Below are 26,302 nucleotides of genomic sequence, written 5' to 3' on the forward strand. Positions count from 1 at the left end.
TGACAGTCTGCGACGCCCACATGGCAGCAGTGGCAAGAGATGCCTCTCCCTACCAGCTTCCGCTGATCTGCCAGAGCTAATCTAGGGAGCACTTTTTTATGGTCACACGGTGGGGGGGACCTCAAAAGCAGGCCCATTCACAATGAGGAGGGCAGGGCAGGGCAGAGTGAGGAGTCTCTCTGGCTGAGGGGAGCCCAGCGTCCTGCTGAGAGTTCTTTCAGACACCAGGTTGCACAGAGACCTCGTTCTGTTCCTTTGTGATGCACTCCAGAACTCTCCCTCACACCGCATTATTCCTGAATCCACCTTTGGCTGGGAGTACCATGTAGTGGCTGCAGTTTGCTCTTACATTTTCTTACAAAGATGCAGGGAATTTTCTGTTGTGGTTTCTTGTCCCTTGGGGAACTCCTGCGTTTCCTAGGCCATAATATCGTTCTAATGCCTGTCCTCTACTTCTCATGCAAAATTCTACAAAGTTTCCCTTGGTTGAATCGGAGTTGCGCCTGGCTCTGGAGATGTTGCAGGCATACCTTGGTGGTCTTCTTTGAAATGTCAGCATGGGTTTGGTCCACCCTGGAATGGGTAAGCATTGCGTGACTTGGCTGGTCCATCTATGCAAAACCCTCATGGTTAAGGCTAATGGGAGTTCTCCATATAATGAGGTGAACAAACCTGAATTGGCTGAACCTGGCTCCAGGGTCCCCATATCACTGTTGAAAGGGATCCCAGGGGTTCCATCATCACTCAGTGGTTTGGAAAGAGGCCGGAGGTTCTTCACCTAGGCCTGACCTGTGCACAGGAATAGCTTGTTGGCTGCAGAACACAGAACTGGAAGCTTCTGCTGCTGATGGGATTTGGCTACAGGAAGGGAAAGGCACCTATTTGTTTCACTTATTTATTTAAAATATTTCTATCCCACCACTCCAGAACACTACTGTCCAAGGTGGCTCACAGGAACCATCGAACAACATCTGAATTAAAAATAAACGGGCAGCAAAGTAGTCTCAAAATAGTGCTAGGAACAGGCTAAAAACAAGGGCCCCCGTTTAAAATCCAACCAATACAGAAACAGTTTTAAAAGTCTCTTTAAAGGCAGTGGTCTTTAAATCCTTTACATATCCTAAGAGAGGGAGTCCAATGAACCTCCAGGAAGGCATTCCACAGCCAAGTGGCCACAACCAGAAAGGCATTTTTACTGGAATTCACTGGAGAAACTGTGCCAGAACAGAAGAATAGCCCTGCAGGATCAGACCCAAGGAGGCCCATCTAGTCCAGCATCCTGTCACACAGTGGCCCACCAGATGGCTAAAGATGCCCTCAGAAGAGGCCCTGAGAAGCTGACAGGCAAGAGGTGAGGGCCTGCCCTCTCTCCTGCTGTTGCTCCCTTGCAACTGGTATTGACAGGTATCGTGCCTCTGAGGCTGGAGGTGGCCCACAGCCATCAGTCTAGTAGCCATTGACAGACCTGTCCTCCATAAATCTGTCTAAGCCCCTTTTAAAGTCATCCAAGCTGGTGGACATCACCACATCCCATGGCAGAGAATTCCATAGATTAATTATGCACAGGGACTCCAAGTGTGGGTTTGGGCCCCGCTGGAAAACCTATTTGTGCCCTGGGCCCCCTTCTGGACCACCAGCCCCTGGACATCTGTACCAGCTCCCCCCACCGCTGCCCCTCACCGGCCCTGATTATGCACTGGGTGAAAAGGTACTCGCTGAACCTGGCTCCAGAATTCCCTATTGCTTACACTGTAGAGTTCCCTATCGCTGTTCCTTTAAAAAAAAAATCATCAGTCTGATGCATATTCTTTGTCATGTGAAGTGGGCAGGAGTATTCTGTTTGGGGTGGGGGAGTTCTGTGACCAGGTATCCAGAATTCTGTAATTAGAGAACAAATCTAGCAAAGTACGTGCATCTCTTTGAATCAGTCATTTTACTTTAGTCATTCTGATTATCATATATTATCATATTATATATATCATATATTATTATATTATTATATTATTATATTATAAAGGAATGAGAAACAAGAGGAGGAAAGGGCATGGAGATATTTTTGAGTTTTACTGAGGTTTCAAACTTTTCTTGAGTTTCTCATGAGAGCTTGATCCTTGTTTTTTAAAAAAACAAAAACAAAAAAGAATGGGGTGTCAGATTGCACACTAAAGAGTGGACCCTGTGCTTGTGTGGAAACTCATGGTTGTGCAGAATGCATGTTGCCCTGGGTAAAGGGAATGCTTACATGCAAATTTGATGAGAGAGAGAGAGATCAGGAGAGAGTTGTTGGCATAGAACTCTAACAAGAAGCTATGTTGGCTTCCAAAAAGTAGCTCTGGTGACATAGAAACCTGGGTGAATGACTGATATGAGAGTCTTTTGGCACATGACTACTGTGAGGGTAGGTCATCTGTGTGTCATCCCACTCTGGATACTGAAACACCTTTCTCTCTCTCTCTCTCTCCCCCACCCCCAATGGCAGGTACATCGGGGAATCAAAGACAGGCAGCAGCAGAACAAAGAATCAAGAGGTAACCATCTTTTCCTGCCCCTGAGAGCTGAGCCACCACACCCATGACAACGCCCACAGTCTTCTCTTTGGGCTTGGCAGGCAGGCGACACAATGGCATTGCTAATGTCAAACCTTTTGATTCCGGGCAATGTGAGGGAGAGTATTTCCATCCTTCTCAGCAACTTGACTCTTCCTGGTTTCCTTTTCCCCACTTGCGAGTGCTCTTCTTTCCCCACAGATGTTAGCTGCTGTGGGTGTTCCTTGAGTGGAACACAAGAACACAGGAAGATGCCTTCTATACCAAGTCTGACCCTTGGTCCATTTTGCTCAGTCTTGTCTACCCTGACTGGCAGGGGCTTCTCCAAAGTTGCAGGCAGCAGTCCTTCCCAGCCCTACCCGGAGATGCCGGTGAGGTTACTGGCATCTCCAAGTGCTCTGCCACTGAGCCATAGTCCTTCCCCAGACCTTTGGTCCATCTAGCTCAGGACTGTCTACACTGACTGGCAGCGGCTTCTGCAAGGTTGCAGGCAGGCATCTCTCCCAGCCCTACCTGGAGAAGCTGCCAGGGAGTGAACCTGAGATCTTCTGCATGCGAAGCAGATGTTCGGCCACTGGACTATGGCTCCATAGAATGAAGATCCCCTTTAGAAATCAATGCTATAAACCATGGGCCATTTTTCTTAAACAAAGCACCTTTATGCTAGCTGCCTGGGTTATGGATGCTGGATCGTGCTTTGGTGATTTTAATAGCTGGCTTTTAAACTTGCTTTCACATTTTTCCATTTTAATTTGTATCATGAATCACATTTTTGGAGGAATTGTAAATCTTTGGAGGAAGGGGTGCTGCTTATGGACTGAAGAGCAGGCTAAACACCAAGCACATCAACACATGCACTCAGTTTCCCGGAACATACAGCATCCCGGAAGAGCCGAACGAGGGTGGCCGTGCCTCTGGGATGCACTCAGATGCCCAGGTGGAGAGGAAGCGTCATTCACTGGAGTCTTCCTTTTCTGTTGCAGATGCCAAGCAGTGGCGGCCCCCCTGCCTACAAGCTGATGTCGTCCCCCAGAGAACACCCAGGGACCGCATTCGCCAACTGCTCTGCGATGACATGGCCTGCACAGTGTGTGACCGTGTGGCTCAGGAGGCCCTGCTCTACTCCGAGGGAGCAGACGGCAGGCACCACCATGACTCCATTGTGCGGAGTGCCAGCGAGCCAGCCTCCGACTCTGCCCACATCCGTCTTGCCCCAGGGAGACCAGCCCTACCCAAGTCACACCCTTTTGCTGACTTCCCAGCAGAGGGAAAAGAGGAAACAGCCCATGTTGCCCAGCCCCCTGGCCATGACTGGAAACCCAAAGGAGGTGAAGAGGGCTTTGTGCTGCCTCTGATCCAGCACGTCATGAAGAGAATGCCTTCCATCATGAGGCCAAGCTCCTCCAAGAAGTTTGGCTTCTCGTCAGGGAAGCCTTGCCAAGAGCTGAGCTGGGACAGGAAGCGGCAGATGCTGCAAAGACACTTGGCCAAGAAAGCCCTTGAGTTCCCTCTGGGCGCAACTCCTTATCGACTTCCACAGTCCCGGGACGCCGCCTACCAAGCTGGGAGGTGTGTCCTCCCCAAAGTCATTCCACCTCGGTCTAATCCCCGAAAGCTACGGTCCCAGGAGCTCCTCTTTGTGGATCAGGCAACACTCCACCACATCCAACTCAACATCATCCACAAACACCTGGCCTACAGGTGGGGCCTGCCTACGATATACTCCAGGTCCCTTGCTCGGCTCTTCCAGTTGGGTGCTGCACCCCATGTTCGCACTGCCTTCCTGCCCAAAAGATCCACCAGATCCAGCAGGTTCAGATTCACGGCCAGACAAACCCCGTTCCTTGGTCAGAGAACCCGAGAGGCCATGGAGTGGCACGTGAGGAGGAAGGGAGTGCAACACACCTGGGGGCTCCCACGCCTCATCCAGAGATCCATCCAGTCCCTTATGACAACCGTCCCTCAGATCCAGCAGAAGGCAAGGCACAGGGAGGTGGTGGCTGTTTCCTCAGCAGAGCTCGCTTTCCTCAGCAAGGCCACCAAACGTGAGCTGGAGAGGAATGTGCAGAAGAGAGTCCTCCACCAGCGGTGGCTGCTGCCTAGGAGGGTCCTGGAGTCCTTACGGCTGCTCTACCCCACATATGAGCTTGGCGGTATGATGGGCCCAGAGGGGGGCCGGGCTGGTGCCACAAGGAAGGAGCAGGGTCGCAAGAAGGCCAGAAGGATGGTTGCCGCCACAGCCCCGCATCGAGCTCAGCTACTCCCTCCTGCACAGAGTGAGGCTTGCAGGAATCTGCAGCTCCATCTGGCTAAGAAATGCTTAGAGGTGCATCTGGAATCTCTCCCTGCTGCCATTCGAGTGTCCCGGAGATGCACATTCCCGAGTTTGAAAAGGCCTTTCCCCAAGATGATCCGTCCTGGCCACAAGCCGTTGCTGCCCCGCAGATCCTTACTGCCCTGTGTGTGCCGAGAGGAGATGAGCAGGATTGACATGGCCGTGCGATGCAACCACTTGACCTCCCTGTGGGAGCTGGGCACCCGCTACGTGGAGGCACTCCGAGGAATGATGCCCGGGCGGCCATCCCATCCCCCCAGACGGGGAGGGGCCGGCGTCGAGTTCTCAGGAGTTCAGGCACCTGTCCCTCAGGCAGCGGATAGAGAAGCTTTAGAGCTTCACGTCAAGAGAAAGAGGTTCCAGCATGAGTGGGGCTTCCCAGGACTTGTCCAAAGATCACTCAAGGGCTTCATAAACAGGCCACCTTCACTGCTCTCCACCACTAAGGCAAGCATCTACATCCATGTTCTGGTGCTGGAGCTAGTGTTCCTTCCCAGGAACATCTGCAGCCGCCTGGAGTTCCATTTGCAGAAGATGAAGCTTCACCATCTTTGGGGGCTGCCTCGAAGGGTTCTTGAGTCACTGGGGCTGCTACATCCGGTATTTAAGGCCGGAGCCCCCAGGCAAAAACCCCCAGCAGGGTTTCCTTTTGAACAGGGGGATGAAACATTTTCAAGCAGCAAAGCTGTCCGTGTGACTCTCCCCGTATCCCTGGTTATGGGTGCCTTGTGCACTGCCTGTTACAAGAGGAGAGCGGCGGCTACCACCCCACATCTACTCCAGGGGTTCCCCACAGAAAGGACAGAGAACCTGGAGAAGATTCAACTCCACTTGGCTAAGAAATGCATGGAGGTGCAGTTAGAGGCTTTCCCAGCTCTTGCTTCACACTCCTGGAGGGGCACGGTATCCCAGTCCCAGCCGCTTCTCCCCAAGTGGCTCCCCCCTGGCCACAAGCCATTGCAGCCCCGGAAAGGTTTCCTGCCCTTTGTGCCCAAAGTGGACGCAGAGCGGATGGAAGTGTCTGTGCACCTTCGCCACTTGGCCTCCCTCTGGGGGCTGGGCACGCGCTACACAGAGGCCCTGCGTGCAGTCATGCCCGGGCCCCTCTCCCAGCCTCTCAGACGCCAACGGGCAGCTCTCAAGTCCCCCCAGGTGAAGGCCCAGCTTCTCCAGGGACAGGTCGGCGGCCTCATGGAGCTGCACATGAGGAAGAAGAGGCTGCAGCACGAGTGGGGGGTCCCAGCCCTGGTCCAGCGCTCTCTCCGAGCCTTCATGCCCGGTTCCTCCCTGGGCCCTGGCTTCCACAAGACCACGCTGCATGTCCGGGCCCTTCAGGGAAAGCTCCCATTCCTTCCACAGGGCACCTGCAGCCACCTGGAGTTCCACATTCAGAGGCTGAAGCTGCAGCGGCAGTGGGGGCTGCCCAGGAGGGTCCTAGAGTCCCTGAGGCTGCTGTTCCCAGAAACTGCTCCCCGCGAAGGGAAGGACCGCGTGGTGCTGAGAGGTTTTCCTAGTGGGTCCAGCCATGGGGCTTGCCCCCTGTGTAGGCCTGTGGGCCCCAGAGGTACTGTGTGGGACAGAAAGAAGCGACCAAGGATGCCCAATGCAGCCCCACCGCAGCCTTCACTGTGTCTCAGCTCAAGAACCGAGGTCCTGGAGAAGCTGCACCTGCACGTGTCTAAGAAGCACTTGGAGGTGCATCTGGAAGCGTTTCCGCCTGTCCCCAGGGGCTCCTGGAGGCGGGCTTCGTTGTCACTGAGCCAGACTCTCCCCAAGCTGATCCACCCGGGCCTCAGGCCACCGCAGCCCCGTAGCTCCCCCTTCTCGTCCAGCAGAGAGCAAATGGATAGGATCGAATTGGCCTTGCGGCGGAGCCACTTGGCCTCTCTGTGGGGGCTGGCGTCGCGCTACACAGAGGCTCTTGCTGGGATGGTGCCCAGGCTGCCCTTCCCGTCAGCCAGGCTCCGAGGGGCCGCCTGCGAGTTTTCGGAAGCACAGACGCGGTTCTTCCAGCAGTGGGCCCGAGAGGCCTTAGAGTTCCATGTCAGGAAGAAAAGGATCCAGCGCAGCTGGGGGATTCCCTCCCTCGCACAGAGGTCACTCCAGGGCTTCATGCAGGAAGCCGCCATGCTGCCCAGTCTTACCAGGAGGGTGATTGGCATCTCTGTGGCCTGTGAGGAGCTGGCATTCCTGCCCTGGGACATTTGCAGCCATCTGGAACACCACGTGCAGAGGCAGAAGCTGCAGCGGAGGTGGGGGCTGCCGGGGAGAGTCCTCGAGTCTTTGAGGCGCTTCCTCCCCCCTGCGTCTTTGGGAAGGGCTCCGTTTCCTCAGAGCGACAAGGGAGAAGCATCCACAGAGGCAGAGTCTGATGCAGGAGAAGCTGAAATGGCAGACATGAGATCGATGGAGACCAGCACTAGTGCCCCAAAGACACAGCGTGCCTTGGAGTACCACCTCGACAGAAAATATATTGAGATATGCCTGAAGCTGCACCCTGACCTTTCGAGTCAGTCCCGGAGAGCAGCACGCCGTCGGGAACCCCTCCCCGCTCCTTCCCATCCGCCACAGGGAATGTCTGTCCCCCCTGATCCGGTTATGCCCGGCCACCGCCAGCTGAAGCCAGCAAGAGTGCTCCTCACACGGGAGACCTGGGATCTCCTCGAATTCCATATCCAGCGCAAAAGGCTCCAGCACGAGTGGGGGTTGCCCTCTGCAGTACGGAGATCCCTACGTGCCTTTGCCCCGTTTCCCCCTGAGCCAGAGAGGAGAGTGAAGGCCGGTGCGGTAGCACTTGCCAGAGCTGGGAGACCACCAGGGCACAGGAGACAAGCGGGTGTCCAGAATGCGCCACAGTCTATGATCAATGTGATCATCCCTTCCTGGGTCCTGCAATTTCTGAGCACAGATCTGAAGAATTGCCTGGAAGCTCATGTGAGGAGTTGGGCCACAGAGCACAGGTGGGGGCTTCCCCGAATGATTCAGAATTCCCTACGGGCATTTGCTCCTCCTCAGCTTGAGTTCCATTCTGGAGAAAGGAAGCAAAGAGTCCAGTCCCCGGCACATCCCTGTAAATCTCACAAGAGGCAGAATGAAACCCATCCCCATTCAGAGGCAGAGGAGTCACTGCAGCGACTTAGAAAGGGAGCCATAGAAAAGCTGAAGCTGAAGCCATCTTTCTTCACAGAGGAGGTTTGGAATCGGCTAGAATTCCACATCCAGCACAAGAGAATCCAGCATGCATGGGGACAGCCAGCCATGGTGCTGAAATCCGTGGGTGCCTTTGCTCCATTCCCTCATAAACCAGAGAAGCGCACACAACAGGCAGGACAGAGCAAACCCAGGACAAGCCCATGGGAAAGGACAGACGTGCACCCTGTCCTCCAGAATCTCTCATTCATCCGCTCAGACACAAAGGAGCGCCTGGAGGCCCACATGAGAACTGTGACCACAAGGCACAGGTGGGAGCTTCCAAAGCGGGTTCAAGGACCACTGAGGAGGTTCCTGACTCCCAGACCCCATTCCCAACCTGAACTGGATCAGAAGCAGCCCAGATCTTTCCAGCGGGCTGAGGCTGGTTCCCAGACACAACGGAGGTTCAGGACAACTCCTTTCGTAGGGCCAGAGGTGAAGCTGCATTTCCTCAAAGGTGAGGCCTGGAAGCGTCTTGAATTCCATGTCCAACGCAAGAAGCTCCAGCACATGTGGGGCCTGCCATCCATGGTGCTGAAGTCCCTGAAGACCTTTGCCCCATTGCTGCTTGAGCAAGAGGAGCACACACCACTCAGAGGAGAAAGCACACCCAAGACACGCCCTTGGGAGACAGCAGAAGTGCGACCCGTGGTCCAATATCCCTCATTCCTGAGCTCAGACACAAAGGAGCGCCTGGAGGCCCACATGAGAACGGTGACCACAAAGCACAGGTGGGAGCTTCCAAAACGGGTTCAGGAATCACTGAGGGCACTTCTGCCTCCCAGACCCCATTCCCAACCTGAACCTGATCAGAAACGGACCAAATCCTTCCAGGTGGCTGAGGCTGATTCCAAGGCACCAGTGACTTTTAAAGGAACTGCTTTCTCAGAGCCTGAAGTGAACCTGTGTGTCTTCAGAGATGAGGTTTGGGATCATCTTGAACTCCACGTCCAACGCAAGAAGCTCCAGCACATGTGGGGCCTGCCATCCATGGTGCTGAAATCCCTGAAGGCCTTTGCCCCATTTCCACTTGAGCAAGAGAAGCACACACAAGGTGCAGGAAAGAGGGCAACTGAGACACGCACGTGTTTGCAGGCAGAAGTGCAACCCACTGTCCAGAATCTCTCCTTCCTCGGCTTGGACACGAAGGAACGCCTGGAAGCTCACATGAGAACTCTGACCACAAAACACCGATGGGAACTTCCCAAGCGAGTTCGGGAATCACTGAGGGTGTTCCTGCCTCCTAGACCCCATCCTGAATTGGATCAGAAACAGCCCCAATCCTTCAGGGCAGCTGAAGCTGATCCCCACAGCTTCAAAGGAACTGCTTTCTCAGGGCTGGAGGTGAAACTGCATTTCCTCAAAGATGAGGCCTATGATCATCTTGAATTCCACGTCCAGCGCAAGAAACTCCAGCACATGTGGGGCCTGCCGTCCATGGTGCTGAAGTCCCTGAAGGTCTTTGCCCCATTTCCACTTGAACCAGAGAAGCACGCACAAGGTGCAGGTGAGCATGCTACCAAGACATGCAAGTGGTCTGGGACAGAGTTGCAACCCCTTGTCCAGCATCTCTCTTTCCTGAGCTCGGACACCAAGGAACGCCTGGAGGCCCACCTGAAAACTATGACCACAAAGCACAAGTGGGGGCTCCCAAAACGGGTTCAAGAATCGTTGAAGGCGCTTCTGCCGCCCAGACCCGCTTCCTGGACTGAACTAGGACAGCTGCAGCCCAAATCCTTCCAGGTGGCCAAGGCTGACTCCCAGACACAGGTGAATTTCAAAGTAACCACTTTCTTATGGCCTGAAGTAAATCTCCATTTCCTCAAAGATGAGGCCTATGATCGCCTTGAATTCCACATCCAGCACAAGAAACTCCAGCACATGTGGGGCCTGCCGTCCATGGTGTTAAAGTCCCTGGGTGCCTTTGCACCATTTCCTCGTAAGGCCGGGAAACACACACAGCACACAGGAGAGAGCACATCCAAGACATGCCCATGGGGGAGGACAGAGGTGCAAGCCATGGTCCAAAGTCTTTCCTTCCTGAGCACAGACACAAAGGAGCGCCTGGAGGCCCACATGAGGACGATGACCACAAGGCACAGGTGGGAGCTCCCCAAGCGGGTTCAGGAATCCCTGCGGGCACTTCTGCCTCCCAGACCCCTTTCCCTTCCTGGAGGCATCCAGGCTGAGGAACAGTCTTCAGCGTATTGCTGTGATATGGCCCTCCAAGTACCTGATGCTGAATTTCAGCTGGGAACAGAAAAGGAATCCAGTTCCAGCTCTGAGGATACACACATATACTGCTCAGAGCTGTATTATGAAGAGGGGCAAGATGGGGGAAGAGCTGCTTGGACACCTACTGGAGAGCCAGGCCTCTGCCTTGGTGCAAAACCCCAGCATTTCACAGCCACCCCAAGGACACGTGGCCCCTGGAAGGCTGGGAGAGAAGGACCCAAAACGAGGTCATTGGAGAAGAAACCTTTGCAAAGATCTGCACAGCATAGACATCCGCTGGAGACTACACAAAGGCAGCACTCCAGGATTTCTGCCAGGACCAAGGAGCCTGGGGTCCCCCCCCTCTCCCTGTCGGGACCTCTGCCCCCAAAGTACAGCTGCAAGACTAACTGCTGGTCTGCGATGCTGCCTGGCTCCCAGAGGGCAACCTTTGCAGATGGAAGACCCTCTCAGACAGCCAGGGGCAGAGATGCAGCTCCACGCTCTTCCAGGACGTCTCTTCGGAAGAAGAGGGTGATTCTCCAGCAGCCGAAATGTGGCGTTCAGGGAATGGCAGGCCAGAGCCATCGCCATCCCTCTGGGCAGACGCAACCTCAGGCATCAGGCGTCTCCTGTGCTGGCTGTGAATGGAGATGGTCTCCTGAGACATTCCAGTATCCCTGCATGTGCCATTTGTCAGTGTCTGGGAAACGTTCATTCTCCTTGCTGCAATCAGATGCAGAGCACAGGTGGCAGCAGCAGCAGCAGCAGCAGCAGGAAGATGAAGCCCCAAGAGAAGGAGAAGCAAACTCCTCTCTGCCATCAGAGGATCATGAGCCCCAGAATGTTCCAGGTTTGTCCTCAGGAGAAAGCATGACGGACATTTCCCTCTCAGAGCTGGAAGCTTCCCCAGCATATAGCCAGTCTTTAGAGGCAGGAGGATCTCACCAGCATAGTACTCCCATCTCCCAGCATGCCCTGCGTTCCTGCATACAGGCTTATCCTGAAGGAACTGTGGCCACACATGGCAGGCAGGCAGGCAGAGAACACCGGGGGGAAATGAGCAGAAAGCTGCAAAGAAGAGGGAGCAAAATTGACTGCAGCCAGGAATTGCTCTGCCAGATTCTGGGCTACAGAGTCACGGCCTCCATGGAGGCCGCTGGAGAATTCCAAGACCTTCCAGAACGAGATTTGCAGCCACAGACAGACGATGACGTGGCAGACTCTACGGAAGAGGAGGGCACTTCCTCAGCCTCTGAGAAGCAGCGCCATTTTTCTAGGGGAACCATGTCCCAGTTCAGCACTGAATCTGAGTGGGAGAGGGTGGGAGACTGGAACAGTGGGGGGGAAGCAGATGTGGGAAGTGAGTGGCTGGACGAGGGGGAAGGAGGTGCCGCCGAAGCTGCAGAAGAGATGCCCAGAAAGGAGGCAGGCCTGAGGGCCCAAAGGAGCCCCAGATGGGCAGAGTCCCTAGGAGCTAACAAGCCCCAGGCATATCCAGAGAAGGCTTCTCCTGCACAAGTAGCCCCAATGAGGGAAGCAAGAGCCATTCACCAAGAGCAGAAGTTTCGCATTATGGGACAAGAAGCAGCTTCAGGTCACTTTGAGCACCTCCGTGCACCTCGGTCAACAACAGGCCAGATGGACCGGGACACAGATGCCTTCGTGCCCCCTGGGCAACGGTCTCCCTCCCCACAGAGCCTGGTTTTCCAGGAGGAAAGCCATGCTTCAGTAGAGGTCAAGCAGTCAGAGGTCTTGCTGTGCGGCAGGAGCAAGGGAGAAAGGGCTGTTGTTGGCCAGGCATCCACAACAGGGCCTGAAGTTGGGAGCCACCAAAGAGCGAGGGAGGAGGAAGAAATGAGGCTAATCTGGGGAAGAGAAGCATTCCCAAGAGAAGCTGCTGTTGGCAAAGAGACATTCCTTGAAGACAAAATGCTCAAAGCTTTGCAAGCGCTGAGCAAGGGAAGGCCTGAGGGAGGAGGTCACCACCCGGAACTCATTGATGGTGTGGATGAGAAAATCTCCATCCTCGCCAGGATCCTGGAGAGAAAACTGTGCCTGCGACAGGGCCTCTCCATCTGGATGCAGAGCAGTAGTGAAAAGCTAGGAGGCTCTTGGGAAGAGCAGGAAGCCTCGTGACTCCCCAGTGATGATCGTGGAAATGATCATGGAGCTTCTAGATCTCCTAGGATGTGCTCACAGTTTTATGTAGTCCGTGCTAGAATAAAACTTTTGTGCCCGAGTAATTATATTGTGTCAAGCAAAGTGGAATTCTGCGACCAATGTCGGATATGCATAATAAGCCAGTAGGGAAGATCAACAGATGGATGGACGGATGGTCAAAGTGGTCTTTTAGCGTCTTTGGAGCGTCCTTTCACCACCTCTCAAAAAGGCTCTTGTTGAGATGAAAAAGGGGCAGCCCAAACCATCTCCTCCTCCTCCTCCTCCTCCACTATTATGTGCTGAAGCACCATTCTTGTGAGGAAAGACTAGAACGTTTAGGGCTTTTGGTGTTAGGTGACTGAGGTGGTGATTGAGGCGTGGGAGTGGGGTGTGACAGAGGGTTATAAGGAGGTGCATGATTTGGAGAGAGAAGAAATTTGCTCCCTCATAATACGAAATGTCCAATGAAGGGCAGGAGATTTAGGAAAGACACAAGAAAGGATCTGTACGTGTAGTGCATAATGGCATGCATGGGATCCACGGCATTCGTGGAGAACCCATCTGCCCGTGATGGCCCCCGGCCCCCTCCAGTTCAGGGGCAGCATGCATCCAAACACCAGCTGCTGGGAAGCAAGAGCAGGAGAAGAAGGTGATTTGCCTGGCTTCTGGGCTTCACAGAGGCATCTGACTGGGCAAACTGGACGCTGGACAGGATGGTCCATTGGCTCTCTTCAGCAAGGTAGTTCTTGAGCTGCTTATGATCTGTGAGAAGGGCTAGAGAGAGGTCTGCGGAGAAGGCAGGTTAAGCAGTTCACACACGCATGCAAAACTGGGCTGGGCTCCCTTAGCCCAGTTTTGCACATGCGTGTGAATAGCCTCCTTAAGTTGAATGAGGCACAGCTGGTGCATCCATCAAGGTAAACGCACCTAACTATAAGGTAGATACCAGCAACAGCCACTGGAGGGATGCTGTGCTGGGGTTGGATAGGACCAGTTGCTCTCTCCCTCAGCTAAATATAAGAGAATCACCTCTTGAACAGGTGCCTCTTTGCTCAGTTAGCAAGGGGTATCTTGCTTGGATCCAGCTGCAGTGTGAGGATGGGAGATGAAAGCTGGATTGGACACTGGCAATCCTTAACTGTGTCCAAGTCCAGGTTTCCCTCCCCAACACTTTCAGATCTAGGCCCCTCAGAGGAAGATCCTTGCCCCTCCCGGCTTGGCCTGTCCCCCTACTCTAGTCTGGCTCCAGCCTGGTTCTATTCACGGATCTGGCTGCTTTGGACAGGCTGGCTTTCTTCTGGAGCTTGGGCAGGACCTCTCGCTTCTTCGATTCTTCACCAGATGTTCCCACTGGGCTCCTCCTCCTCCTCAGGTCTGGCACAGCTTCCTGGGGTTCAGGGCTCCTCTGGCCTCCTGCTACCCAAAGCCATTTCAGCACTTGCTGCTGCTGCTGCTCCCATTTTTGCTGCAGCCTCTCCCCTTCCTTCCTCTCAGGATCCTCCTCAGGAGCTTCTCCCTGGTCCTAGCCAGCATCCTTTGCTTAAGAACAGAAGAACAGCCCTGCTGGATCAGGCCCAAGGCCTATCTAGTCCAGCACCTTACTTCACACAGTGGCCCACCAAATGCCTCTGGGAAGCCCTCAGGCTAGAGGTGAGGGAGGGCATGCCCTCTCTCTTGCTGTTGCTCCCCTGCACCTGGGATGGAGAAGCATCTTGCCTCTGAGGCAGGAGGTGGTCCGTGCTTCTGGAATCCTTTGGAGTTCCAGCCTGTCCACTTCTGACCAAATGACCGCTTCAGCTGAACTCCTCCCAGGCCAATTCCCATGCACTGATTTCCCAGTCCTCCAAATTTGAGTATGAGGAGGTGTGCCAAAAATCACGTCAGTCAGGACACCTTCTAGACAGCACACACTTCAGGTACCTGACTGACCACTTCCAACTATGTAGGTGTTTTTGCTGCTGGCCTGCCTGAAAGGCTTCCAGACCTCACTCAGACTTCTTATTTCTTTGTTTATTTTTGTTTTAAATCGCTTTGGGTAGCAAATTCCACACTGCCAAGGCTGGGCCAAAGTGAATTCTCCACAACTACAACTTATATTCTGCCTCGTGCTTTTCAAAAAGCTCCAGAGCAACTCACAAAACAAACAAACATAATGCGACTCTATTGTTTAGTCCCAAGTTCTGTCCAGCAAGAGTCCCTGGAGGCTTCAAACAGACCTTTCGCGCTTGCAAGTTCAGCTCCTTTCATTGCTCCCTGTTGATCTCAGCTGGGGGACTAATGAGGAATTGCCCCTTGAATAGCCTGTTCCTGTGAATTGCCCCACGTCAGCTGCCATTTGCAGAGGAAGGACGGGTAGGATTTAGTTACTGATTTCCTCTCATGGTTTATTTCTTTTTAAATGTGCTATAAAAAGTATAAATTACTAGGGAGTAAGTTCTATCGAACTCACTGAAACTGGTCTCCTAAGAAATATGCTCAGGATTGCTCTGTGAAGCAGCTCAAACTGCAGGTTAACTTTGGCCAATATTTCCTGAACAGTCAATGCTTTGGGGAGAGGACATGGCAGGAGTTTGGTATTTCTGAAAAACCCTAAAATGAGTAAAATCCACCCCTAACTAATATGACATTGCCATGACTCCTGCCAGGGGAGCGGGGGCGGGCGTGGAGTTCACTGGGCTCTGTAAGGTAGTCACAGTAGGCTGCCACCATTGCATGTGGGGAAACCCACTCTTTCCACACAAGACTCCTTGGGGAGGTTAAAGTGGGAAACCTTCCCAAAAGGGGCTGAGCAGTCCTGGGCTGCCAAATGCATGTGACTGACCCCAAATGAAAAGTAGCACACTTAAGCAACATGGATTTATTTTTGGATTTAAAGGGAAAGGTATGCAATAAGAACAACGGTCTTTTCCTGAAACAGATTGTGAGAGAGTTTTCATTCACCGGGCAACGCAGATTCCAAGCAATTAGTAAAGAAAAATAACTTCCCTCACACGTCTAACTGACTTGGTCCTAACTTATTAATCACAGACTGCAGCCTTCCCATCTCCCCAGCAGCTCTCAGCCTGCTGCTTCCTCAGGGCCCTCCTGGGACAGACTAACTAACAAGCCAAAGCTTCTGCTGGTGGCTGAGCCAGAAATCCTTGCCCAGTCCTCTGGATTGGTCCCTTTGATGTGGACTTCCCTGGCTTTTCCCCTCACTAGGAACTCCCACACACCCTGGCTGAGGAGAGCTGGTCTTGTGGTAGCAAGCATGACTTGTCCCCATAGCTAAGCAGGGTCTGCCCTGGCTGCATATGAATGGGAGACTTGATGTGTGAGCACTGCAAGATATCCCCCTCGGGATGGAGCCGCTCTGGGAAGAGCAGAAGGTTCCAAGTTCCCTCCCTGGCGGCATCTCCAAGATAGGGCTGAGAGAGATTCCTGCCTGCAACCTTGGAGAAGCTGCTGCCAGTCTGTGAAGACAATACTGAGCTAGATAGACCAATGGGGTCTGACTCAGTATATGGCAGTTTCCTATGTTCCTATGTTCCTCCCATCAGTTGCTCCAAGTCAGGCCTAGTCCTCCCTCCAAGCCTTATTATCACTAAAGACATAGAGATCTTATTTTTAAAATAAATTGCATATTCTCTGCACATTTCAAACATAAACTGAAACCACTCCCCCCGCCCCAAAAGCCATGAAGCCACTGTTTATTATTCTACTGCTCAATCAGTCTGTGTGGTGCTTTACGGAGTACTAAAACAATCTCTGCCTGGTGGCGCTTACAATCTAGAATGCAAAAGAGAGACTGGATCTCAGTGGGGCAAGACCTGCTTTGCATGGAGGAAGTCCCAGGTGCAATCCCTGGCAGCATCTCCAGGCCCCTCCCCACTTGTCAGAGCAGAACTGCAAGTTAAACCTGTGCCCACTAAAGCACATTTTCTTTGTGCTTTTAAAACACTGTCTTATGGAAGATAACAAGATCCCAAAGTAAAGCGGAGCCTCACCTGTTGAATGTTGTGCAGGTGTTAAGAGACACAGGAAAGCTTCCAGGAAAACAGCTGGCTGCCTACAGCTGTCATCTGTCAGAGAGTGATGCTCCAGTCGTCACGACAGCTCTTGGGCCAAAGCCTCTAAAACCACACAGATTGAAGCCTAAAGGCAGTTTAGGGCTTGGTGGGATGAAGTCCTGAAAGCACCTAGCCGCTAACCCTAACCCCTGCTAACTGGGCAAAGAGGCAACTTTTTAATATGGTGATTCTCTTTATTGAGCAGGGGGAGAGTAACTGGCCCTCTCCACCCCCAGGGCAGGACCTCCAGTGACTGTTGCTGGTGTCTACCATGTTTCCTTTTAGAATGTGAGCCCTTTGGGGACAGGGAGCCATCATGTATCTCTCGCAAGAGTTTGCGAGCAAAAGTGCCGTGGTGATTGGGCAGTGGGGATTCCCTATGCAGACAGGGAGGAAGAGCCTGTGATGCTTAAGGTCAGTTGGAAGGCAGCTGTTCCTGGTCGGAAGATGTCTTTGACTGCAGAAGAGAGGGATCTGCATATACAAAAGGAGAGCAAGCAGGGGGCTGCGAAGAGAGGGGTCGTGAGGGAGGAAAGAGCCCCTTCAGGAGGAGGAGGCTGCCGTTGTGTGAATTAGAGGAGGAAAGAAGATGAACAAGGTCTGTTAACTCAGGGAGGGACAAAGAAAGAAAGAAAAAAGAAGGGAGGGGAAGAAAGACAGAGGGGAAGAGTGAGTGAAGGAGAGAGAAAGAGAAAAGAGAGGGGACGAGAGAAGGAAGGACGGACAAGGGACGGGCCTGTCAGTGGCTTGAGGGGAATGAGCGGCCATGGCCATGGTGGTGGCAGCGAAGAAGGGCCCGCTCAAGCACTGCTGCTCCTATGAGGAGGAGGAGGAGGAGGAGCAGGAGCGGGGCTCGGGGAAGAAGGCCTCTGGGGATAGGGGGCTGCAGCTTGGCCAACAGGCACCAGCAACGCTGCAGCCACAACAACCAAGAGGGGTGAGGGGGGTGGAGTAAAAGGGGGGGGGATCAGGAGTGCGGCTCAGGGGAGGGGGGCTGTGGCAGGGGGTGAGGGGGAACAATCCAGTACTAGCGCCCAGATGCTCTGCGCGGGTTAAGGTAGTGTATTGAGTCTTTCTCGATGTAAACCACTTTGGAGCCTTTTGTTGGAAAGCGATATATAAATAGTTGTTGTTGATGTTGTTGTAAGCGGACAAGGAAAATTCTGCCTGTTTCCATGGACCTGGTTCAGAACACCTTGCCTGCGCGGATGAGAAATCAGGGCAGCAGCCTCTTCCCAGAAAGGTCATGGTGAGGAGACCTCAGGATACGCTGCAGAAGCCAGGGGAACTCCAGGGCAATTCTCCTTCTTGCATTCAAACTAATGCCATGCGTTAAATGATGTAATAAGCACAAGCAATTAAAGAACTAAGCACTGGTGGGTCCCCTCACAGCTTTTGCGCTTCTGCCTTGGACAGAACACTGGGAGGAAGAGGGGAGCAAGTGGGGGGACTTCTTACTAAGCATTTGAATCTTACGGTGTATTTACAATGGAACTACTAAATCAGAAATACAGGGCTTGGGGCTCATGAAAAGGGGTGATTCAGATGAATGCCCCCTCACAGGATTAAAGGATGCCTCAGCAGCATGTCGGGACATCCTACAGTGAGGTCAGGACGGGTGCACTCTCAGCATGACCTTGCCCGGCCCTTGTCCTGGCCCGCATCCATCTGAACTAGCCCATTATCTTGAAATGCATTTTCCAAAAAGTTATGAAAAGCCTATGTATGTCAGCCTACGTTGCCTCAGAGCTTCTTAAAATAAGTCAGTTTAAACATTAGCGGAATGCTCCAAATTATTTTGAATCAGTCAATTCTGTTTTCTTTCCAACAGCAGCTATCTTTTAAATTCAATTCACAGTGGCTGACATCCAGACTAGCGCAATGAGCAAAGGGGCCCACTTGCAAGGTGGTCACTGAACTGGGCAGATGCTCAAACGTTGTGCAACCCCAAGCACTCTGAGTCCCCGTTGCCACTTTTGCTCAGGTGTGTGATTGTTGCCACACTCGGAGACTATGCTTTGGGCTTATATGGGGAGGGGGGGATTAGTCATACAGCAGTGCTGTTTTGTGGGGTAGCTAGAAAGCTGGCATGGATCAAGGCAGGGACAGAGTAAGAGTATCCAAAACAAGAGCAACAAGAGTCGAGATAGGTTTCTTTGATAACAAGACGCTGAGTTTATTCAAGAACAGGAATAACTGAAGTGATGGGTACTTAACTTGGGGAACCAGCAGAAGTGAGTAACTTACAAGATACTGGACCTTATAATGGATATAAAGAGGATCCTAGCAAAGAGGGATGGGGAAAAGATTTGTTGAGGGGAAGGGGTGGGGGTGTGTGGATAGATAAAGTGAAAGAGACAGTCACAATCAAATACCTATCCCAAGTTGTCTGTGTAGCTGCTGTGTGATGGTTGCTGGCCATCTCTTTCTGGGTGGAAAGAGATGGATAGGCCATGCCTGGGTGACAGACAAGACTGAGGGCCTGAGCAGTCCAGAGACTTGAGTGTAAAACTCACATTGATCCACTCCAGAAGACCCTTCAGCAACAGAAGTTGCAGAGAAGGGGCTGAATCAGCAATGCTTCCAGTGATGTGGAAAGCAGCCTGGGTTTGGCCTGCCAGCCCCCCACCATTTCGCCAGTCTGCCAAGACCCGGAGTGCGTAGAAGAGTCCAGGGAGGTTGGGAAAGCACACTTGAGTGCAGACCCACATGGTGGGGGACAGTTTGCGTGCACACAAATGGACAGAGTTTTAGCATACTTTGGGCTGCATTGGGAACCCTTCTCAGAGGTTTCTTGCCCTTGAGGCAGAGTTAAGTCTACATCCGTACTGGAAATGATCGTTAATGGCGCAAAGGCTTGATTGGTTTGACCTCTCAAGGCTCCAAGGTCATTCACACAACCGGAAACTGGATAGGACAAGTGTCCTACCCAGGTTTAGGAGCTCTGTCTGCTCCCAGTTTTTGGTTGTGCGGGAGCAAGTAAGTAGGACAGACGCAATTGTGTGGAATCCTGGACATCCTCAGCTTTTCCTCCAACTTTAGTCAAATGCTAGATAGGACAGGCCTGTCCTCCCCAGCTTTTCCTCCTACCCGGATTCCACACAATCACGTCTCCCTCCTCCTACCTAGTTCTTTGCTCCCACACAACCCAAAACTGGGAGCACACACAGCTCCCAAACCTGGATCCTACCCTGGTGTTTGGTTATGTGAAAGACCTCTTCCCCTTTCTCTTTAGCTGCTCCAAAGGACAAAAGGCAGGCAAATGCAGTAGCTCCCTCCTTCTTCGGGGTGGAGAGGTAGGGGTATTTCCCTGATGACTGCAGGAAAGTGATTACTTCTCACACATTCCTCAGAGGGTGTTTGTCTTTAGCTTTTGTGAAAGGCAGGCTTGACATGCCCTTTTCTGCTCCCAGCAACTCTCATCATGACAGTTCACTGGACTTCCCCTGGGCCATGAAGCAAAGTCTGTGCTGATATGCTCATCACTTCATATCAGTCTTCAGTCTCATTATGCAGCTGGCCCTTCAGACTACTACTGCACCAGGGCGGCTGTTCCTCACCCATTCCAATTATTTTCTTATCTATGATGCCAGGAATGCACAAAGTGGGGATTGGGCAGGCCTACTCCTTTTTATCTATCTAGCTATCTGTCTATCTATATTTTTATACCACCTGATATGCCTATCTCTAGGCAATGTACAAAATTTAAAACATTTAAAAGTCACCAATTAAAATACATGGCAATAAAAACAATATAATACCATTATTTAATTTTTTTTAAAAAAAATTATAATTATAATTATAATTAATTTTAATTAATTACAGAGAACAGGAGGGTCTTGAGGTTCTTCCTGAAAACAGAGGAGATGCTCTTATTTCAGCAGGAAGTCTATTCCAAAGCCTAGTTGGAAGCTTATTTTCTGGCTCTTCTCCCAGTTCAGCAGCTCCAGGGAGTTCTGGGGACACTCTTTCAAGGATAGCGTGCTGCTGTTGAATGCCAGGTCAGTGAATGCAAACACATCTCTCATCCATGATTTAATTGTGGATGAGCTTGCTGACCTGGCATGCGTGACTGAGACATAGTTGGGTGAGCTCGGTGGTGTGGGTCTCTCCCTGCTCTACCCTCCAAGTTCCATGATCCTACAGCCTTGAGGGTGGGGAAGGAGGAGTTGCTCCTCTCCTGTTGTGAGTCCATTCCCCTCTCCAGCTGCCTGGTTAGGCAATATCAGACCTACAGAGGCGCTCTTACCCCTGGACTTCCAAGCCAAAGTCCAGGTCCTCCACAGCCCCTGGGGGCCGCCAAATCCTCTTTAGTCTGTCCCGGATGGTGTGGTTGCCCAGCCGAGCACGATGATGCTTAATTTGCAGGGGAGGGAGGCCCTCTAAAGGCCTTTAGGTCAAGGCTCCAACATTACCTAGGTGCGCCTCTGCAGACTGAGTGTGTATCCCTGAGATAGGATAGGGATTCTGTTGTTCCAGTCCTTTCTTGTGGGGAGGTTCCAGGAAGTAGTCACAGGAGAAAGTGACTACTGCTCAATTCCTTGGCCTGTGGGCTCCTGCAAGGCTCAGTATTGTCCCCCATGCTGATTAACATCTACATTAAACCACTGGGAGAGGTCATCAGGAGGTCTGGTCTCACGTGTCATCAATATGCAGATGACACTCGGCTCTAAAAACGTAAGAACAGCCCTGCTGAATCAGGCCCAAGGCGGCACATCTAGTCCAGCATCCTGTTTCCCACCATGGCCCACCAGATGCTGCTGGAGAGCCCACAAACAGATGACTGCATGCCCCCAATCCTGCTGTTGCTCCCCTACAACTGGTATTTAGAGGCATCCTGTTTCTGAGGCTGGAGGTGGCCCATAGCCCTCAGACTAGTAGCCATCGATAGACCTTTCCTAGATGAATTTGTCCAAGCCTCTTTTAAAGCCATCCAAGCTGGTGGCCATCACCACATCCCATGGCAGAGAATTTCATAGTTTAATAGTATGCTATGTGAAAAAGAACTTCCTCTTGGCCCTCAATTCCGCACCCTTCAGTTTCATGGGGTGACCCCTAGTTCTAGTGTTGAGAGAGAGGGAGAAAAAGTTATCTCTGTCGACTCCATGCATAATTTTATAGACCTCTATCATGTCTCCCTGCAGTCGCCTCTTTTCCAAGGTAAGGAGCCCCAGAAGGCTACCTTTCCCTGGCATCATGTCCTAGGGAAGCAGTGGATGTACTGAACAGGGGGCTGGAGGCAACGATGGGCTGGACGTGAGCTAGGAAATGGAGGTTAAATCCAGACAAGGCGGAGGTGCTGCTAGTCAATAGAAAAGCCAATGGGGATAGAGTGATTCAACAGCTCTGGATGTGCTTGTACTCCCCCTATTTATTAATTTATTTAATAAATTTGTATACTGTCTACAACCAAATTCTCTAGGTGGTTTACAGCACAAACCAAACCAAGGAAAAACAAAGAATTTAACAGTTAAAGCATATAAAATCTGATTTAAAACATCCATAAAAACACACCAACTAACTAAAAAGCTTGGCTGACGAGATGTGTCTTTAGTTGTTTCGTAAAGGTCAACAGGGACGGAGCAGCTCTGACCTCAGCAGGAAGTGCATTCCACAGTCCTGGGGCAACTACAGAGAATTCACACCTCTGAATCGCCACCAGCCAAGGTGGCGACACCCTCAGACGGCCCTCCCCTGAAGATCTTAATACGCGGCAGGGTTCATACAGAAGAGGGCATTCTCTTAAATATCATGGGCCCAAGCCGTTATGGGCTTTATAGATAATAACCAGTAGGGATGTGGCCGGGTCACCAGGCCATGCAGAGGCCCATTGGGCATGCGCAACGGCCTCCAAAATGGCCACCACGATGGGGGTGAGGCCCAGAATTGGCCAAAGACTGCCTGAACAGAGCAATTGGCTGCAAAATGAAGGTCGGTGGGGGGACCAGTGGGGGTCCTGTGGAGGACCCCCCCCCATGGCCTCAGAAAAGCCCACTGGAGGAAGTAAGTACCCCCTCCAAATTTTTAAATTTGCTCACAACCCCCCACCTGACCAAACTGAACTGGGGGGTTGGGGGGGGTGCCAGACCGAATTGGCTCCAGTTCAGACCCGAATCGAACCAGGCCAACTGGTTTTGTGCACGCCCCTAATAAGCAGCACTTTGTATTTTTGTATTGGTAGCTTGTGTAGATTTTTTAGAATCTGAGTAATATGGTATCTACAGGACATCCTGGAGACCAATCTGGCAGCAGCATTCTGCACCAACTGCAGCTTCCAGACTACATACAAAAGCAGCCCCACACAGAGTGCTTTGCAGTAGTCAAGCCTGGAGGTTACCAGCATGTGCATCACAGTCTTAAGGTCACTCACTTCTGGGAAAGGTCGCAGTTGGGGAACCAGTCCAAGCTGATAAAAAGCACTCCTGGTCACTGCCTCCACCCGAGACACCAGAGAGAGGGTTGGGTCCAGAAGTACTCCCAAACTGCAAACCTGTTTCTTCTGGGGGAGTGTAACCTCATCCAGAACAGGCAGGTCTATCCCATTGCCTGATGAAGCTGACTTGGAGAAGTAGATTTGGGTGTCATCAGTGTACTGATAATACCCCGCACCAAATCCCGATGATCTCTGCCAGTAGTTTCATGTAGATGTTAAAATGCGTTGGAGACAAAATGGTGCCCTGTGGGACACCTTGAAGGAGCAAATGTGCAGTTTGGGGTGTTGCTGGACCTGGTTCTGCTTTCAGATGCTCAGGTGGAGGCCGTGGCCAGGGGTGCCTTTGCCCAGCATCAGCTAGTGTACCAGCTGCAGATCTGGCCATGGTTACCCATGTCTTATTTATTTATTTTTATACCACCCTATCCAGAGGCTCTGGGCCTTAGTCACATCGCGGCTGGACTATTGCAATGTGCTTTATGTGGGGCTGCCCTTGAAAAATATTCAGGAACTTCAGTTGGTGCAGAATGCAGTTGCCAAGGTTCTCTCTGGAACTGCTCTCACGGAGCACATCACACCGATTTTGAAAGAGCTGCACTGGCTGCCAATCTGTTTCCAGTTCCAATTCAAGGTGCTGGTTATTACCGTTAAAGCCCACAATGGTTTGTTTAGGTCCTGGATACCTGAGGGACCACCTGCTCCCAAGGGTTTCTCCCAACAAGCTTGTTCAAGGGGCCTTTGCTCCTTGTGCCGATGTTGAGAGAGGCTAAATGGTCGTGGTCGTGGACGTGGGTCAAGGCCTTCTCTGATGTTGCCCCCAGACTCTGGAATGCTCTCCCAGTGAATGTCCTCTCTTTGCCATCTGTGGCTGCTTAGAAAAATCAAATATACATGTTTTTGTTTAGGCTTTTGCCCCTTAAGGGCTGCCAGGTCTCTCAGCTCTCCTGCTTCTGTTTGTCTTTTTTTATGGTGGTTGGTTTTTTGGTGTTTTATGGGCTTTATTATTTAACTGATTTTAAGGTTTTACATGAGATTTGTATGGAGTTTTGTTGTATTTTAACTTTTGTAAACCACCTTGGGATGCCTTATGGAAGGTGGTATAAAAATGGAACAATAAAAAAATCAAGACGACTGATTGCATTCCTGCATTTAAGAGCCAGATCTTGGACACAATGGAGGTGATGGGGGAGGAAGACCGATGGGGTACAGCAGGCGTGTAGGCCGACATCTGCTTACACAACAAGGACTGTGGATAGTTTTGTATCATTCCTTGCAACAGAGGTGGACTGAGGAAGAGGTATGCACTCTTGAACATCTCCAATAAATGTGACACCCCAAAATAGGTTTTAAAAAATCATTTAAATCCACAGATACAAGCTTAGAAGGGGTGTGGAGGAACTAGACCTCTTGGGTTTTTTGTAAATAAGCCCTTGTAAATGAATTGTATTATTATTGCATTGATATTCCTAAAACCTCATTATTGTAAATAGATTGTGATTATAAAATGCTTGCAAATCCCTATGCATGAAAAAAACCTGGCAGGGTTAAAAATCCATGCCTGCTATATTTTGTTTTCATTTCAAGAATGTCAGTCTGACAGTTTGGTATTGGAAGGAAGTTTTTAAAAATGGAGGGGACTTTTACACTGAGTGGGTTATTTTAAAAAACTGTTGGAGTAAAATTGTGTCTATAGAGAAAGAGTCTGGCAGTCACAGTTGAGTTTGGAAGCTTTGAGAGGAAGAGTCCCTGAGATGGTCAAGAAGAGAGAGTTGCAGAAAGATTCCAAGATTTACATGCTGGAGAGCTAGAAGAGAGTTGTCTGCAGCAGTCAAAGTTGGACCAAGAGGAACAGAGCCGGACAAGGAGTCCGAACCAGGAGACCAGTTGGTGAATGTGGTTTGAGAATCAGTGAAGAATCCAAGGGAGGAACTGCACAGTATGATAGTTTATCAGAACTAGTTTATCAGCTGTAAGCAGAGCTGTTAAAACACTTGCAGAAGAGTGTAGTCTCTGCAGAGCTGAAACCACTCACAGAAAGAACCAGACTGGACTGAACCTCAGAACTGTGAAAAAGAACAGGGACTGAGGCTGAATGAAGGAAAAACTGGAATCATTGAACTGATTGCCAAGTTAGGTGAGTGGATGCATTTTGATCACATTTAGTTTATTCCTTATGCTCTTTTGGTTGGGTGTTTTTGGGGTGTGTGTGTGTGTGTATTTGTACTAAACTTGTTAAGCAACTATTGATTTAAAGTGAACTAACTGTGAAGTAAAATTACTTGTTATCTTTAAAGAAAAATTGCAGCTTCTGTTTCCTCCACCCCATGCCAATAGGCCTTACCACTCTACCAAGGTTTGGTTTTGGCAACAGAGGTTTGAAAGGCTGTTGCGGTAGACTCAGCCGAGAGCACAAATGTCTACTTGGTGGCGGTGGTTAAACTTGTAATTTTCGGGGAGATCCGTGTCTCGTGTTAGCAGCAGGGCAGATCCTCTACACGTGGTGGCAAGTGGTGGGATTGGCAGCTATTCCTCCACAAGGGGTATTTACCCAAGCCCATTAGCTCATCTGATACAGCACAACTCAGGCTCTTTCCCCATTTACTCAATATTTGGTTTGCCAGATTTTCAATATGTATACATTTTGTTTATCAGTCTTTTGACTAAGTGGAATTGCTCCTGCACATTTTCCCAGATCTCTGCATAAGTTTAAAAAAAAACCCTAGCAACTTAATTTAATTTTTACTCAAAGCTGAAAATTCAGGGACTGCCCCCAAGATATCCCTAAGGGGAGTAAGCAACGGACCTGCAGAAGGGCTTCCCTGTGCTTTCTTCAGCTGCTGACTTCCAGAATTCTGGCAACTAGCAAAAAATATTTGAGGGGTGGTAGGAATAACCAAGTAAAACCCTAGTCAAAGCTGGGGCACCTCAATAACACATTCCAGAGAAAGGAGCATTGGTTTCTTCTTCTTGCAGCTGATGTTGAGGACATCTCCATGGGTTATCCTTCCCAGCATGCTCCAGGCAGGACGAATTCAAACTAGTGATAGCTTTAAAAAGGCCCAGAAGGATAACCCCTCCCAGTTTAGTTAATACAGCCAAGCTTCTGAAATGTAAGATAACTATAACCATAGTAGTTCTAGGTAAACCACCTTGGGATTGTTTTTAATGAAAGGCGGTATATAAATTTAACAATAAATTTTAACAATAGTGAAGATATGAAAATATGAAGATAGGTACATGCAGACTAGAAATGCGAATGGAGAGCAGTAGCTGTGGTCACCCAGGGTGCGGTTAAGTGACCAATGCTCCTTTCTCAGCTGCAGGGTGAGGACATCTTGTGGAACATACCACAGCTAGTAAGACCCTGGGA

General features: G+C 51.1%; 2 protein-coding genes across 2 annotated transcripts in view; one reads left to right on the forward strand and one right to left on the reverse strand.

The window, feature by feature from the left end:
- Positions 1-301: 301 nt before the first annotated feature.
- Positions 302-12,534, forward strand: LOC128343595 (uncharacterized). The gene is made up of 3 exons (XM_053292933.1): positions 302-582; positions 2,480-2,528; positions 3,530-12,534. Exons 1-3 carry the CDS (start codon positions 364-366, stop codon positions 12,424-12,426), a joined length of 9,165 nt encoding a protein of 3,054 aa, XP_053148908.1. The 5' UTR covers positions 302-363; the 3' UTR covers positions 12,427-12,534.
- Positions 12,535-13,443: 909 nt separating this feature from the next.
- GALT (galactose-1-phosphate uridylyltransferase) overlaps positions 13,444-26,302 on the reverse strand; it is a 48,524-nt gene continuing 35,665 nt past the window's right edge. The window contains exon 9 of the mRNA XM_053292938.1: positions 13,444-14,778. Within this exon, the coding sequence (XP_053148913.1) occupies positions 14,684-14,778 (95 nt within the window). The 3' untranslated portion in view covers positions 13,444-14,683. The remainder of the gene's footprint in view (positions 14,779-26,302) is intronic.

Source organism: Hemicordylus capensis, chromosome 2 (genome assembly GCF_027244095.1).
Source record: "Hemicordylus capensis ecotype Gifberg chromosome 2, rHemCap1.1.pri, whole genome shotgun sequence".
NCBI classification, from domain to species: Eukaryota; Metazoa; Chordata; class Lepidosauria; order Squamata; family Cordylidae; genus Hemicordylus; species Hemicordylus capensis.